Source organism: Salmo trutta, chromosome 31 (assembly GCF_901001165.1).
Source record: "Salmo trutta chromosome 31, fSalTru1.1, whole genome shotgun sequence".
NCBI lineage: Eukaryota > Metazoa > Chordata > Actinopteri > Salmoniformes > Salmonidae > Salmo > Salmo trutta.
Window position 1 is genome coordinate 19,445,076 of NC_042987.1, and position 16,775 is coordinate 19,461,850.

General features: G+C 42.0%; 1 protein-coding gene across 4 annotated transcripts in view; it reads left to right on the forward strand.

Annotated features, from left to right (window-relative positions):
- The window catches only part of LOC115169692 (collagen alpha-1(XVIII) chain), a 53,481-nt gene extending 36,706 nt beyond the window's left edge, over nucleotides 1-16,775 (forward strand). For 2 of the 4 annotated variants that reach the window (XM_029725585.1, XM_029725582.1), the window contains 31 exons: nucleotides 54-149; nucleotides 2,083-2,136; nucleotides 2,256-2,282; nucleotides 2,454-2,582; nucleotides 2,690-2,749; nucleotides 2,862-2,897; nucleotides 4,167-4,208; nucleotides 4,322-4,384; nucleotides 4,816-4,851; nucleotides 5,653-5,736; nucleotides 6,032-6,091; nucleotides 6,647-6,682; nucleotides 9,286-9,348; nucleotides 9,507-9,596; nucleotides 9,692-9,727; nucleotides 9,972-10,025; nucleotides 10,138-10,194; nucleotides 10,338-10,388; nucleotides 10,687-10,728; nucleotides 12,099-12,126; nucleotides 12,247-12,321; nucleotides 12,478-12,503; nucleotides 12,796-12,894; nucleotides 13,098-13,233; nucleotides 13,404-13,468; nucleotides 13,668-13,796; nucleotides 13,919-14,014; nucleotides 14,359-14,427; nucleotides 14,544-14,741; nucleotides 14,942-15,057; nucleotides 15,203-16,775. In XM_029725585.1, coding sequence (XP_029581445.1) covers nucleotides 54-149; nucleotides 2,083-2,136; nucleotides 2,256-2,282; nucleotides 2,454-2,582; nucleotides 2,690-2,749; nucleotides 2,862-2,897; nucleotides 4,167-4,208; nucleotides 4,322-4,384; nucleotides 4,816-4,851; nucleotides 5,653-5,736; nucleotides 6,032-6,091; nucleotides 6,647-6,682; nucleotides 9,286-9,348; nucleotides 9,507-9,596; nucleotides 9,692-9,727; nucleotides 9,972-10,025; nucleotides 10,138-10,194; nucleotides 10,338-10,388; nucleotides 10,687-10,728; nucleotides 12,099-12,126; nucleotides 12,247-12,321; nucleotides 12,478-12,503; nucleotides 12,796-12,894; nucleotides 13,098-13,233; nucleotides 13,404-13,468; nucleotides 13,668-13,796; nucleotides 13,919-14,014; nucleotides 14,359-14,427; nucleotides 14,544-14,741; nucleotides 14,942-15,057; nucleotides 15,203-15,419 — 2,370 coding nt within the window. In that variant the 3' untranslated portion in view covers nucleotides 15,420-16,775. The remainder of the gene's footprint in view (nucleotides 1-53; nucleotides 150-2,082; nucleotides 2,137-2,255; nucleotides 2,283-2,453; nucleotides 2,583-2,689; nucleotides 2,750-2,861; nucleotides 2,898-4,166; nucleotides 4,209-4,321; nucleotides 4,385-4,815; nucleotides 4,852-5,652; nucleotides 5,737-6,031; nucleotides 6,092-6,646; nucleotides 6,683-9,285; nucleotides 9,349-9,506; nucleotides 9,597-9,691; nucleotides 9,728-9,971; nucleotides 10,026-10,137; nucleotides 10,195-10,337; nucleotides 10,389-10,686; nucleotides 10,729-12,098; nucleotides 12,127-12,246; nucleotides 12,322-12,477; nucleotides 12,504-12,795; nucleotides 12,895-13,097; nucleotides 13,234-13,403; nucleotides 13,469-13,667; nucleotides 13,797-13,918; nucleotides 14,015-14,358; nucleotides 14,428-14,543; nucleotides 14,742-14,941; nucleotides 15,058-15,202) is intronic. The other 2 variants (XM_029725583.1, XM_029725584.1) reach the window with 2 other exon arrangements.

A 16,775-nucleotide genomic window follows, 5' to 3' on the forward strand; every position in this document is an offset into this window, starting at 1 on the left:
TCTCCACTCTCTGTTGTTATTGACCTGGCTATCCCTGGCCTTTATTGTTTCAGGTGAATGAGGATTGGTTTAGTGGTTCTGGCTTGGGCTCTGGGTTTGGCTCTGAGTTTGGCTCAGGGTTGTTCGGCTCTGGGCTTGGTTCTGGCGAGGTATTTCCCTGGTTCCTTCACTGAACCTGTAGGCTTGAAAAGGCAGACTTCTCTCCAACCATGTTTTCTAACAGCCTGCCCCGTTTAATGTACTGTACATGAGATGTGTGTGTGTGTGTGTGTGTGTGTGCTTGTGTGTGTGTCACTGGCATGCCCCACAAGCTCTGTGGGCCTTTTGTGTGTGTGTGTGGGGGGGGGGGGGGGGTCAGTCAAGAGTTTGGACACACCTACTAATTGTTCTTAATTTTTTACTATTTTCTAACAGTGAAGACATCAAAACTATGAAATAACACATATGGAATCATGCAGTAACCAAAAAAGTGTTAAACAATTCAAAATATATTTTATATTTGAGATTCTTAAAAGTAGCCACCCTTTGCCTTGATGAAAACTTTGCACACTCTTGGCATTCTCTCAACCAGCTTCATGAGGTAGTCACCTGGAAGGTATTTCAATTAACAGGTGTGCCTTGTTAGAAGTTCATTTGTGGAATTTCTTTCCTTCTTAATGTGTTTGAGCCAATCAGTTGTGTTGTGACAAGGTAGGGGTGGTATAAAGAAGATAGCCCTATTTGGTAAAAGACCAAGTCCTTATTATGCAAGAAATGCTCAAATAAGCCAAGAGAAACGACAGTCCATCAAAACTTTAAGACATGAAGGTCAGTCAAACCGGAAACTTTGAAAGTTTCTTCAAGTACAGTCGCAAAAACCATCAAGCGCTATGATGAAACTGGCTCTCATGAGGACCGCCACAAGTCCTCATGTAAGAATAAAGAAAAACCCTTGAATGAGTAGGTGTGTCCAAACTTTTGACTGGTAGTGTATATGAACAGGTCACAAGCCATGGCAAAAATGTTTAGAATTACAGGAAATGAGCTGTAAAACTGCAACATTTTCTCTCAGCCTTATGGCAAAATGTGTAAAATAGACAGAAATTAGCTTTAAAAATGCAAAATTCTCTCACCCTCATTGCAAAATGTGTAGAGTATCATGAAATGAGCTAGAAAACTAAAATGTTTTCTCTCTCTGCCCCATGGCAATAATAAGTGTAGAATTGCAAGGAATTAGCTTTAAAACGGCAACATTTTCTCTCAACCGCATGACAAAATGTGTAGAATAGCATGAGATTAGATATAAAACTGCAAAATGTTTCTCTTTGCCCATAACAAAATGTGTAGACCCCCCCCCCCAAAAAAAAAATTAACTTCTAAGAGGGGGGGCCTTGCTCAGACCTTGCGGGGGCCCCCACGAAACTGCGGTACGCCACTCGTGTGTGTGTGTGTGTGTGTGTGTGTGTGTGTGTGTGTGCGCGCGCGCACGTGCCTCTGCTTTGAATTGTTTACCCATCTATGAAACCATCATGGGGTCTATGCTCATTCCCAATCCTCTCATTTAGCGGGAAACAACCCAGGTTTGACTTTAACTGCCTTGATGGACATTAAGCTTGAGCTATGTGCTTCATACATCAAACATGGTCAAGCTACTGTACATTGGAGAGAATCTGCCTTTTTATATAAGTCAGTTGCCTGCGTGCTTTCACTAACTGCATTTATGGAGCTTGCCCTTTATTTTTTACAGTCAATGAGCCATGTTGTTCCTTCAGGAATGGCAAAAGGGACAATGGTGGCACAGGCTGGCAATGATTTATATATTTTTTAAATTACAACTATTGAGACAGAGGAATATTATAATTTATGATGAAAAGTAACTAATTCTGAGGGATTCAATAAAGTTACAAAATAATGAATGTTGAGAAACCTTTCAAATGAATTTTCGAAAGTTATCTTTGCAACAGTATCTATGGTAGCTACTATCACTCTAAGGAAAGCAAGACAGTCTTGGTTGTGGTTGACTAGTCACTTGTGTGACCTGTTTGTGCATGAAATTCAGAGAGCGACAGTTGTGACATCACATCTCTCTGCTGTTGATTTCAGGGTCAACCTGGTCTGGATGGGGAAGTTGGGCCGACAGGGCCTAAAGGTCTGAAGGTAAGATGACAGTTACTCTGGAGCCTATTGTTTTTTCTAAGGGAACTTAGCTGATTTGATCCCCTATAACCATTTCGATTGCAAATGTTAGCTTTAACCGATCTCTCTTCCTCACATAGGGTGAACAAGGACTAGTTGGACCGAAGGTATTTCTAACCATCTGATAACTCAGTTATCAGTTATAAAATGCATTAATCAAACAATTAGACCTAAGTTCCCAATCATGCTGCTGACTTGCAGTAACATCTACTTTATTGTAAGTCAAAACTATACTATGTTCTTCATAGTCAGTTGAATGGGCCTATTGTTCCCTGCAGGGTGAATCAGGTGACCTAGGGTTGGCAGGAGCTACAGGACCGAGGGGACCAGAGGGGAAGAGGGGCGACACTGGCCCTCGGGGGCTGCCTGGCCCCCCCGGACCCCCAGGAGCAGGATTGTTTGTCGAGGTGCTGTTTTGTTGATTTTACTGTTGAGTCAGTTTCCTATCATACGGTTGTTTTGTTTTGTCTCTATTGATTCTGAATGCAACAATGTTGTGTGTTGGTGCTTGCAGGACATGGAGGGGTCTGGGAAGAATGACATGCTCCTTGGCGTAGGACTCAAAGGCCCTCAGGTGAATGAGAGTGGTGTATGTGTGTGTCTCCTGTAGTTTTGAAGTACTTGTAAATTGTCTTTCTCCTTAAGTTTCCATGAGAATAACTGTTGTTATGTACTCTCTTCTATAGGGACCTCCTGGTCTTCCTGGCCCTGCAGGACCAAAGGTAAGATTACAAACATGAAAATAACTAGGTTGTGGAAATACAGATGTAGGATCTTAATTTGATCTCACTGTTGTGGCAGGAAATTTCCTGCACTACAAGAAATGCAAACTTTAGTGTATTCAAGGTTTAAAAAGGCTTCTAAAGTTGGTATTTTCCACTTTAACATTTCTGACTTGATTTGCCCTAACTAAAAATGGGACATTTTCAGCTTCCAGGAATTGTGTACAAATCCTTGCGACATGGGGCCATGCATTATCATGCTGAAACATGAGGTGATAGAAGCGGATGAATGGCATGACAATGTGCCTTAGGATCTCTGTGCATTCAGATTACCATCAATAAAATGCAATTGTGTCTGTTGTCGTTGCGTTATGCCTGCACATACCATAACCCCGTTGCCACCATTGGGGCACTCTGTTCGCAACCTTGACATCAGCAAACCGCTCGCCAACACGACGCAAAACACGCCATCTGACATCTGCCCGGTACAGTTGAAACTGGGATTCATCTGTGAAGAACACACTTCTCCAATGTGCCAATGGCTATTGAAGGGGAGCATTTTCCCACTGAAGTCGGTTACGACACAGAACTGGTCAAGACCCTGGTGAAGACGACGAGCACGCAGATGAGCTTCCCTGAGATGGTTTCTGACTGTTTGTGCAGAAATTCTTCGGTTGTGCAAACCCAGTTTCATCGGGTGGCTGGTCTCAGACGATCCCGCAGGTGAAGAAGCCGGATGTGGAGGTCCTGGGCTATAGTGGCTACATGTAGTCTGCGGTTGTTAGGCCAAATTCTCTAAAATTACGTTAGAGGCGGCTTATGATAGAGAAATGAACATTAAATTCTCTGGCAACAGCTCTGGTGTACATTCCTGCATTCATTACGCCAATTGCACGCTCCCTCAAAACTTGAGACATCTGTGGCATTGTTACGTGACAAAACTGCACATTTTAGAGTGGCCTTTTATTGCCCCCAGCATAAGGTGCACCTGTGTAATGATCATGCTGTTTAATCACCTTCTTGATATGCCACACCTGTCAGGTGGATGGATTATCTTGACAAAGGAGAAATGCTCACTCAGGATGTAAACAGATTTGTGCAAAACATTTGAGAGAAATAAGCTTTTTGTGCACATGGACAATTTCTGGGATTTTTTATTTCAGCTCATGAAACATGGGATCAACACTTTACATGTTGCGTTTATATTTTTGTTCAGTGTTGGTTCACATGGAAATCTGATAAGTTGTATATCCTGGTTGTTTTCTACAGGGTGAAGATGGGAAGGATGGGGCTCCTGGGTTGTCAGTGAAGGTTGGTTGCATCTGTTTTACACCACCTTCTACAATATTGATGGACATTGATGGTTGTGTCTCCATATACTGTGTAATTTATCCTGTCTTCAGCTTTATTCTGTCTCTTTTCAGGGTGAGCCTGGTGCTCCTGGCCCTGAGGGACTCCAAGGGCTAGCTGGACTTCCTGGCGCCAGGGTCAGTATTGAACCAGAAAGTACACCATGCCTCACGTGCAGTAACCATGAACTTAAGTCTTAGCTAAACCCAGGGATTAAAGTAGATTTAATGGATGTGTCCACTGCTGTCCGCGCGTATGTCGGTCCCGGCCAGTCATCTCTGCCTAGCCAAAAAGTTTGTTCACGTCGAACCACACTGCATTTTGGAGCATATACCACCCGTTTTCAAGTCCATTCGCACATTTTTCATGCGGCTGACAGGCAGTTATGATACATTTTGGCTTAATAGCCTACCGTTTTCTTGCCATCTTTGTTTTTATAATTGTTGTTTATCATGTTTTACCAGTACAGTGTACCCCCACTATTTCCATACCGGCTTACTTTCATCTACTTACTGTCTACTATGAAGGTGTTTGATACGCTATGGTTTCTGTACTTGTCTCTCCCCAGGGATTGAAAGGAGACAAAGGCGATCCAGGACCAAAGGTATGTTAGTGTTAGACAGCAGAACCATTCCAAACTAACCCTGATGTGGGCTGTTCTTCTACCCTCGTCTATTGTTCATCATATATTCCGTGTGGTTGCATCAAAGCCTGTTACAACATTATAGACCATTGGTTGTATTATTCAAAATGGCTTGTATTTGTATTTGTATTTGTTATGGATCCCCAGCAGCTACTCTTCCTGGGGTCCAGCAAAATTAAGGCAGTTTATACTATTTTAAAAGCATTACAATACATTCACAGATTTCACAACACACTGTGTGCCCTCAGGCCCCTACTCCACCACTACCACATATCTACATTACTAAATCCATGTGTATGTATGTATCGTTCGTGCGTGCGTGCGTGCGTGCGTCTGTGCCAATGTTTGTGTTGCTTCACAGTCCCCGCTCTTCCATAAGGTGTTTTTTTATCTGTTTTTTTTATCTAATTTTACTGCTTGCGTCAGTTACTTGATGTGGAATAGAGTTCCATGTAGTCATGGTTCTATGTAGTATCGTGTGCCTCCCATAGTCTGTTCTGGACTTGGGGACTGTGAAGAGACCTCTTGTGGCATGTCTTGTGGGGTATGCATGGGTGTCTGAGCTGTGTGCCAGTAGTTCAAACAGACAGCTCGGTGCATTCAACATGTCAATATCTCTCACAAATACAAGTAGTGAGGAAGTCAATCTCTCCTCTACTTTCAGCCAGGAGAGATTGAGATGCATATTATTAATATTAGCGCTCTTGTCCTTCATGTTGAGTTCATGGGGGGACAGTATCCTAACTGTCCTGTGTCTTCCAGGGAGAGTGTGGTCCTGATGGACACACTGTACCTGGATCTCCTGGTCCTCCCGGCTCTCCAGGTCCCATCATCAATCTGCAGGATGTACGTCCACCCCTCACAACTCCCATCCTCTGTCTGGGTGCTGTTTCGCAAATAACACACACACATTGTCCAGGAATAGAGCTGTTGTGGTTTATTAAGGGGTTATTACCTTCATGAGTATTCATAACCAAACGGGTGTGCACACGTATATTACATGAAGTAACTTGAGATGTATGTTGCAATTGTATTCATCGCCATCCACTTGGTTTTCAAATATTCATAGTTTGTACAGTATGTAAAGTATAGATACAGCATATTTACTATTGTAATCAGTGTGCCATATATTTATCCTCAGCTCCTCCTGAACGACACAGAGGGCATGTTTAATCAGATCCGTGGGACCCCTGGCCCGATGGTGAGTAGCACAATGTTCAGTTGATATGTGTTTCTGAAACTAGTCAATTATATTTTAGTGGAAATGGCCATTCTGCTCTACATTAAATAAGCTGGACGCTGAAGCATGGCACATATCAATATGCCTCAGGGCAGTTTGCATTTATTGTTTTGTCATGCATGAGCAATGACAAAATGATTAATTCATTCTGGTCACATCTGTCATTTGTGAAGCCAGAATGGCCTGTTTTCAATTCCTCAATGCCTATTTACTAGAGCTAGGTTCAGCTAAGGGTCAGCCTAACCATCGAATCAACCATTAATGCAACCATAATGCATACTTGATCCAGAATGCATATAGTTAGGTTATACAATGCATATGCTTAGCTTACTTATATAATGTATGTATACACTTACACTCAACCATGATTATATCAGGTCTAAAGATTGTTGATACATTACAGCCTTGAAATGTGTGTATTCTGTCAGATGGTTGCTAATACATGCTGCATAGACACTACATGTTACTGTATTATTCCATGCGTTAATAATATGTGGGTTTTGTTGCATGTCACAGGGCCCTGAAGGAGAGCCTGGCAGAGCAGGATTCCCTGTAAGAGCAACTCCATTCTTAATGTGATAACCCCATATATAGCATGCAGGATCCATTGTAAATTTATGAATTACTGTATTACAGATTTAATTTAGTCTTTGCTGCCATGGGAAGGAATTGGGTATTTGTATGTATTAAGGATCCCCATTAGTTTCTACCAAGGCAGCAGCTACTCTTTCTGGGGTGCAGCAAAATGAAGGTAGTTATACAATTTCTAAAACATTACAGTACATTCACAACAGATTTCACAACACATTAAGTGTGTGCCCTCAAGCCACTACTCTACTACCACATATCTACAACAAAAAATCCATGGTACGTGTGTGTATTGTGCGCATGTTATTGTGTGTTTGTATGCAATTGTCTGTGCCTATGTTTGTGTTGCTTCACAGTCCCTGTTGTTCCATGAGGTGTATTTTTATCTGTTTTTTTAATCTAATTTTACTACCTGCATGAGTTACTTTATATGGAATAGAGTTCCATGTAGTCATGGCTCTATGTAGTACTGTGTGCCTCCCATAGTCTGTTCTGGACTTGGGGACTGTGAAGAGACCTCTTGTGGCATGTCTTGTGGGGTATGCATGGGTGTCTGAGCTGTGTGCCAGTAGTTCAAACAGACAGCTCGGTGCATTCAACATGCCAATATCTCTCACAATTACAAGTAGTGATGAAGTCAATCTCTCCTCCACTTTCAGCCAGGAGAGATTGACATGTTAATGTTAGCTCTCTGTGTACATCTAAGGGTCAGCCGTGCTGCCCTGTTCTGAGGCAATTGCCATTTTCCTAAGTCCCTCTTGTGGCACTTGACCACAACTGAACAGTAGTCCAGATGCGACAAAACTAGAGCCTGTAGGACCTGCCTTGTTGATAGTGCTGTTAAGAAGGCAGAGCAACGCTTTATTATGTACAGACCTCTCCCCATCCTAGCTACTGTTGTATCAATATGTTTTGACCATGACAGTTTACAATCCAGGGTTACTCCAAGCAGTTTAGTCATCTTAACTTGCTCAATATCCACCTTATTCATCACAAGATTTAGTTGCGGGTTTAGTGAATGATTTGTGCCAAATTCAATGCTTTTAGTTTTGAAATATTTAGGACTAACTTATTCCTTGCCACCCATTCTGAAACTAACTGCACCTCTTTAAGTGTTGCAGTCATTTCAGTCACTGTAGTAGCTGACGAGTATAGTGTTGAGTCATCCACATACATAGACACACTGGCTTTACTCAAAGCCAGTGGCATGTCGTTAGTAAAGATTGAAAAAAGTAAGAGGCCTAGACAGCTACCCTGGGGACTTTCTATTTCTACCTGGATTATGTTGGATAGGATTCCATTAAAGAACACCCTCTGTATTCTGTTAGACGGGTAACTCTTTATCCACAATATAGCAGGGGGTGTAAAGCCATAACACCATACGTTTTTCCAGCAGCAGACTGATCGATAACATCAAAAGCCACACTGAAGTCTAACAAAACAGCCCCCACAATCTTTTTATCATCTATTTCTCTCAGCCAATCATCAGTAATTTGTGTAAGTGCTTGTTGGATGTTCTTCCCTATAAGTGTGCTGAAAATATGTTGTCAATTTCTTTACTGTAAAATAGCATTGTATTTGGTCAAACACCATTTTTTCCAAAAGTTTACTAAGGGTTGGTAACAGGCTGATTGGTCGGCTATTTGAGCCAGTAAAGGGGGCGTTACTATTCTTAGGTAGCAGAATGACTTTTGCTTCCCTCCAGGCCCAAGGTCACACACCTTCTAGCAGGCTTAAATTGAAGATATGGCAAATAGGAGTGGCAATATCGTCCGCTATTATCCTCAGTAATTTTTTATCCAAGTTGTCAGACCTCGGTGGCTTGTCATTGTTGATAGACAACAATACTTTTTTCACCTCTTCCACGCTGACTTTACGGAATTCAAAATTACAATGCTTGTCTTTCATATTTGGTCAGATATACTTGCATGTGTGGTGTGAGCGTTTGTTGCTGGCATGTCATGCCTAAGTTTGCTAATCTTGCCAATAAAAAATGATTAAAGTAGTTGGCAATATCAGTGGGTTTTATGATGAATGAGTCATCTGAATCAATGAATGATGGAGCGGAGTATGCCTTTTTGCCCAAAATTTCATAAGGTGCTCCAAAGCTTTTTACTATCATTCTTTGTCATTGTACTTTGTTTCATAGTGTAGTTTCTTCTTCTTTTTATTCAGTTTAGTCACATGATTTATCAATATGCCAATCGGTTGTGCAGCCAGAGTTATTTATTTTGCCTCATCCCTCTCAACCATACAATTTTTCAATTCCTCGTCAATCAATACAGTCATTTCCTTAATGGGTGTCTGCTTATTATTAACTGGGATAAGCAATTTCATAAATGTGTCAAGTTTGGCGTCTGGTTGTTTCTCACATGACGGACCAACAAATATTCTTTACATCAACAACATAGGAATCACTACAAACTTGTAGGTTCCTAATCATAATGAGAAGAGTCTATAGTTCTGAATAAAACATATATCTTGACTCACATACTATACTGTAAGTACATTATGCTCTAATGCTGTTATCTTTTCTGTCCATAATTATTCTTGTGATCTTGGCCCAGGGCCCAAGAGGACCAAAGGGTGACATTGGGCTTCCTGGTCTTCACGGTCCACCAGGAATGAAGGTAAGCTCAGAGGAAGCTCTTGTCTTTAGTGTTAACTGCCCTTGCATGCTAGGGCATTTATATTCTCTGGACCTTATATCATATAGGTAGGATTTCTATAACCTAACCAATACCTGGTGATCATGTCTTTGTATCTTCTATGTCTTTCCTCATCATAGGGTGCGAAGGGGGAATCTGGTGTCACGATCGCTGCCGACGGCACTGTGTTGACAGGTGTCAGGGGCCCTCAGGGACCAAAAGGAATCAAGGTGACGTCTCTTTCTACCTCTAGGGTCAAAGGACATTGTATGGTAGTGGTTGTCTGATGATAAGCGTTCTGACCTTGTATGGGTGCTGTTTACAGGGTGAGCGTGGGTTCCCTGGAGTTGCTGGTATCATGGTGAGTGAATGAAGACTTGTTAAATCAATGCTCTGTTACATTGGTCTAAGCTATAGACGTTTGAAACAACTGTAAACATATAATGCCGGCTTCCCGGACAGAGATTAAGCCTAGTCCTGGACTAAAAAGTACTTTCAATGGAGAATTTCCATTGAGCATGCTTTTTAGTCCAGGAATAGGCTTAATCTGTGTCTGGGAAACTGGTCCCTACTGTTATGAAAAAATACCATGTTTTATTTTTAAGGGACCAATCGGACCAACCGGACAAAAAGGAGAATACGGGTTCCCTGGTCGACCGGTTAGTGTTTTTAGTCAACCCTCTACTGTTATAATTTGTTTGGTTATTATATGATAGTTTGATCCGTCACTGTAATCTGCCCTGTGGAAGTGTTTACCTTTTTCTTCTGTAGGGACGACCTGGAATGGCAGGGAAGAAGGGAGACAAGGGTGATGCCATTGGTCAACCAGTAAGAATCGCCATCTTGAAACGTGATTTTATGGGATTATAGTACAATCAACTAACTAACTAACTAACTAACTAACTAACTAACTAAGAGAAACATGAGGTGTCATTGACTGTGATTGATTGATCGATGTGATTGTGTTTTAGGGACTTCCTGGCCCTCCCGGTCCCCCAGGATCAGTAATAGGACTCAATGGAGTAAGTACAGTATGCCTGTATACTGTAAGTAAGAATTGATGTCATTGCTGTTTCTCTACTATTATTAGAATGCACTGTCGATGGGAATGGACATTTGATTTTAGTAGCAATGTTATACAGTAGCAACGAGACCCACTGGAGACAAACAAAACAGAACAACAAATGAACGGTCGTTTGTCTCCAGTGATGGTGTAATGTCAACACAGGAAGTACACGCTTTCATTGGATATCCAGATGCTGTCAAGTATGTCGCCATCAATACTAGTCTGATGTCATAATTTCCCTCTGAATCTTAAAGACAGTTTTTCCGGTCCGTCCCCGACCGTTCTGCAAAACACCAGTAAGTTTGTGTTTGAGCACCTTTAAGGACCTTTGGGTGGGGCGGCGCATGTAAGTCCGTGGGCTCTTACCTCTAACAGGCAGTCCCTCCATCTCCTCTCCTCCTGTCTGCAGCTGTGCTGTGTCTCCCTCAGTGTTTCCTGGGTTTGTGGTGGTCCTCACAACAGCATAAAGCTGGCTCCTGCTCTTCCGCAGGTCGTAAGGTCATATGTGACATCATACAGTCCCATTATATGTGACTGGAACATCTCAACCACACTGAATATTCACATTGACTTCAATACATACATTTCTGAATTGATGAATTGAAACTCTTTTGAATGTTCAGCCTGCTTTATGCTGACAGTGTAAAAATCCAGTAGAAATGTAAAGAGGTTTTCTCCTCGAGTGATCTGGTTGCTTTAACCCTGGGCATGGTGTAAGGTCTGTACCCCCGGCATGTTGCTATTGCATGTGTTTTTATCTGTTGCGTTTTCAGCTTTAGAGCGCTAAGAGGTTATTCCTCAAATCAAGCTTTGGTTATACAGCACATTTCATACAACTCAATGTGCATTACAGGAAAAAAAACTAAAAACTATGAAAATAAAAGCTGAAATATTTATTACATAACAAACATAAGATAAAAAAAACTAAAGCATGACACAAAGTGAACCACTAAAAAGCACCCCAAGGAAAAGCAAAGCTAAAAAGATGTGTTAAAGATCCATTTTACATGTGTCCTGTTTCATCCCCCCTCAGGTTCTCTGGCAGGCTATTCCAGGCTGGGGACATAATAACTAAATGCTGCCTCTCCATGCCTCTTGGTTTTAGGTTTTGGAATAGTTAAAAGGCCAGTGCCAGAGGACCTAAGGGACCTACTGGGTACATACCTTAAACACATGTCTGACATGCATTGGGGTGCACTATTGTGGATTGGTTTATAAAACAATAGAAGAATCATAAAATGAATTTAAAACTCACAGGCAGCCAGTGCTGAGACCTTAAAACCAATGTAATATGTGTTCTCCGTCTTCTAACTTCTCTGCAGTTCAAGGTGGCCAACCAAAATAAGAACATTCAACTGAGTTCCTTACTACCTCTCGCCCTCATTCTGTGTTTAACTGGTGTGTGCAAGGCTGGCAGGGATGTTTTAACACCTAAATGAATCTCCACGTCTCCATTTTATTTTCCCAACGTTTTTGACTGAACAGAAACAACTTTACTTGTTGTCTGTATAGGATGTAAAGCTGTTTTGTTGGGAATTATTTTGGGGGAATTATGTGGAACTGGTTTTGGATGTAATTTTATATTAACCATATTGTTTGTGACATCTTTCCACAACAAGTTTGATCCACAATAACAGCACAATAAGCATACAATCTTGTGTTATAGGTGAATGGCAGCAGGGGATCATCACAAGGTAAGTCATCAATGAATCACACTGACAATATCGGATCACCTATCCAGCCTATGGAGCAGGGTTTACACTTTTATAGATGATCTCAGTTGTCTCATACACCTGTACTGTATTTCTGTAAAGGTAGCAGGAGAGGAAACAGAGGTGCTAAAGGAGAAAAGGGAGAAGTTGGACTGCCTGGAACACCTGGAGAACCAGGTATGTATATGCAGCCAAGGGTGCAGGTTCTCCTCCATTTAACTTGTTTATTGGCAATTAGCGCACTTAATTAAAACAGAAACTGTATGCATGAGTGTCTTCAGACATATGTTTGCAACAGACGACAATTAACTGAGATTTCTTCTCCCTCCTCAGATGATGTTCTTCCAGAAGGCTTTGTGGTGAGTCTTTTCCCTTAAGTTCTCTAAGGAACATTTACCGGTTCAACTCTCAAATACTGTATAAGTAGTGGAAATGTATGTTATGTAAAACTCTTATGCATGTCATAGGGCGGCAGGTAGGCTAATGGGTAAGAACTTTGGGCAGTAACCGAAAGGTTGCTAGTGCAAATCCCCGAGCCAACTATGTAAAGAAATCTGTCGATGTTCCCTTGATTGCTCCTGCAAGTCGCTGTGGATAATGACTAAAATGTAAATGTAATAGTCTGATTCAGCCAAACTGTGTGTTCCTCAGGGAGAAAAAGGGGACGTGGGCTATGAAGGAATGAAAGGAGAGAAGGGTGATGCTGGGTTGCCTGGCCCACCAGGTCTTCCTGGGAGATCAGGCCTTGTGGTGAGTAATTCCAGGCTCCAAATACTCAACAAAGTGCAGTATACATTTACCTTGTATATATTTACCTTGACTACAAACTGTCGTCAAGCTAAATAGAAAAGACACTCATTTCCATACATGATATAGCTTTTACTTTTGTATGATTACATTTGGATGTAAATATGACAGTGTCTCTGCCCATTTTGTATATGCTTTATACGTAGGGGCCAAAAGGTGAGTCCATTGTTGGCGCCCCTGGTCATCCTGGAGCTCCTGGTGAACCAGGGGTTCCTGGCATTGGACGACCAGGCACTCGGGGGCCCCCTGGCCCTGCTGGACCACCCCCTGTCTATGCCTCAGGTAGCTGTGCACTGTGTGCTCACTAAAATACAACATCTTAAACTAAGCCTTGCTGTCATGCTTTAGTTTAGGGTGAATTCCAAGTACATGTATTTAATAAAATACACAAATGTATGTTTAGTAGACCTACACTACACTGCTATACTTTTGTATGACTGTTCTTTTTTCAGCTGTGAGTATTCCTGGCCCACCTGGGCCTCCTGGTCCTCCTGGGATTACTGGCTATGAAAATCTGGTAAGAGAACCAGTAGGGTACTTCCTTATATACTCACCAAGTCAACATTGGTTAAACACACAGGGAATTGTGTGTATGTGTTTTTGTGTACCGACTTGTGTGTGTGAGTTTGCGTGTGCACTATACAGTTCTCACATTGTCACCATGGATTTGTCTGTTGTCTATGATTCAGTGTGAACTTCCTCTCTCCTCACCCCAGGTGACCACATACAGGAACACCATCACTCTGATGAGGGAGAGCCACCGTGCTGCAGAGGGATCCATGGCCTACGTCTCAGACAAGGGAGAACTCTATGTTAGAGCCAGAGATGGCTGGCGCAAGGTTCAGGTACTGTATGCCTTTACAGTCCCACAATCCCACAGTTATGTCTTCAGTTGCTTAAAAGCCTTTGGCATAGAAAATGAGATGTTGCCTGTGCTTATTCAGTGATGAGTGTCCTGTCTCTCCAGCTTGGTGAGCTGATCCCTGTCCCAGCAGAGACCCCATCCTCTGCACTGTCCCAGGCCCTGAGCAGACCAGGAGATCGCAGCAGACCACACAGTCAGGTACTGTGGCTACAGTAACACAGCACCCACTGTTGTTACACTGCACACTACATCTGGGGCGTGCTTCTATTTGTCCTGCTACATGCAAGTGCGTAATGGAAATGTTAGTTTTTTTTTCATATCCAAACAGCTTCCCTGGAGCAATTAGGGTTAAGTGCCTTGTCAAGGGCACAGCAACAGATTTGTCACCTTGTCGGCTCCGGTATTCGAACCAGTGACCTTCGGTTACTGGCCCAGCGCTCTAACCTAGGTGCTACCTGCCACTCTTCAGTCTATTATCAATCTTTTATTACAGATTTCTTTGACAGGCCGTGAGTAATCTTTGCTTGTCTCTGTTTTTTTAGGAACTAGTTGGAACTAGCTACATGCCCAACTATAATGTCCTACCTCATACAGTACACTCAGTACCGGGGGTAAGACTTCATTTTCATAATCAATATGCAATGGGTTTATACCGCTGTTGCACATTGTCACCATGGACTTGATTGAGCTGTGTTGACCTAAGTCCATTGACTTTTTTCCTCCCCAGCTGCACCTGGTGGCCCTAAACGCTCCGTTCTCTGGGGACATGCGTGGCATCCGGGGGGCAGATTTCCAGTGCTACCAGCAGGCCCGCGGCATGGGCCTCACCGCTACCTACAGAGCCTTCATGTCCTCACACCTCCAGGACCTGGCAACCATCGTCAAGAAGGGAGATCGCTACAGCATGCCCGTCATCAACCTCAAGGTACAGTACTTCTCTCTTATGACAACTAAAACACAAACAATGGACTGATAGGTCCTTTGTTTTTTGGTTATGATGTGGTAAGACAGTTGTACTAATCTCATTAAGGTATAGTTATATTTTTCTAAATGAAATATTTTATTAATTGAAACTACAGGAAGTGTGTGACTGTAAATGTGCCTTTAATCGTATCTTTTCCACAGGGAGAGGTGCTCTATGGCAGCTGGATGAACATATTCTCTGGGAATGGAGGTGTGTTGGACCCATCAATCCCCATCTACTCCTTTGACGGACGGAACGTCATGACGGACCCCACTTGGTTAGTGACCAGCTTTGGCTGACCCCTTAAAAGACATACAACATAGTTGAACCCTGGTTTAAGTCACTCTGGAAACGAGTGTCTCTAAATGTAAAATGTCATACGTCTGTGTTTAACTCTCTGTGTATGTTGTCTGTGAACGCAGGCCTCAGAAGCTGGTGTGGCATGGGTCCAGCACGGTGGGCATCCGTATGACCACTAACTACTGCGAGGCGTGGCGGGCAGGTGACATGGCAGTGACGGGCCAGGCCTCTCTCCTCCAAACGGGCAGACTGCTGGGCCAACACACCCGCAGCTGCTCCAACCGCTTCGTAGTGCTGTGTATCGAGAACAGCTACATTGACCACAGAATGTCTAATTAACCTCAACACACACATCTAGTATACACACTCTCTCTCTCATACACACACACAAAACTATATCTCATTCATGTTTTCATGAAGAGCAAACACACACACCTCTCATTGACAGCAAACAGCCATGTGGACCACACAATAAACTTACTCCCTCCCTATATACACACACACACACACACACACACACACACACACACACACACACACACACACACACACACACACACACACACACACACACGAAGTCTCCTATTAACAAAGAGCAGCTATGTGCTGGACCACAAGAGGCACTTTTACACTATTTCATACTGATCACAGATGAAACTCCCCCCACTTCATTCACCTCTCATTATTAACCTCCCATCAACACAGCATCACCGCTTTGCACTTGTCCCTAATGTACGTTTTCCTGTCCCTTTAAGAAAAGTGTAAATATAATGTAAATTGCTTCCTGTCAAAAGCACTGCATAACTCCAATTCACTCTGTGTTTAAATTGACTGAAGAAGGAATGCCAAAGAACTGGTAATCAGCAACCAACCGACTAACACACTGTTTCTACTGAAGTAGTCATTAACACAGTTGGATTTTGTTGGCTTGCTCAATTTAGTCTTATTCTTAAGTGCCCAGTAGAGTAGTTTGCATAGAGACAACAACAGTTCTAACCTTTTGTGGATTACTGTATCAGTCCCCAAAACAATATGATATGATGAAATTAGGACGACTGGTCTTTTCTATTTTTCTTTGATAAAAATGTATTATAAAATACTTGGATGTATTCAGACAAGGAAACCTTTTTTTCCTCTTTAGGCCTTGAAGTCATTTCGATGCACTGTGAGTTTATTTGAATAGTTTGGGATGTTTCCATAGCCATGAAGGCTTTTTGTCTGTGAAAATTGTTAAGGGTTTTTCTGTTGCGAGTGATAGCGTTTTCTTAATATTTAAGTTTAATTCTATGTTTTACATTTTTTTATTTATACTGTAACAGCACATCATCTTAAATCTAGCAAAACATAGGTTCACTTTCAAATGAAATTGAAACGCTGCACGTGCTATCTAACTTGAAAGTTATTTTTGTACAGTATTCTACTAATTGACTAACTGTAGATGTACTTTCAACAAATATATAATTAAGAGCTAGATATTTTAATGGCTGGGGAAATGATAGGAACGGTAACAACTCTAGAGCTCAAAGTATTTTTATATGTTGATTAATTTCACAGGCGTGATAGGTTATTTTTTTACAGTCAGGAAGATTGTCTTTTTTAAATTGGAAAGAAAAAGTTTGACTGTCATTCAGAGAAATACAATGTTTGTACTCATTGACTGGTGCTCAGTGAATAAATGTTTTGTTTGTTTTTTAA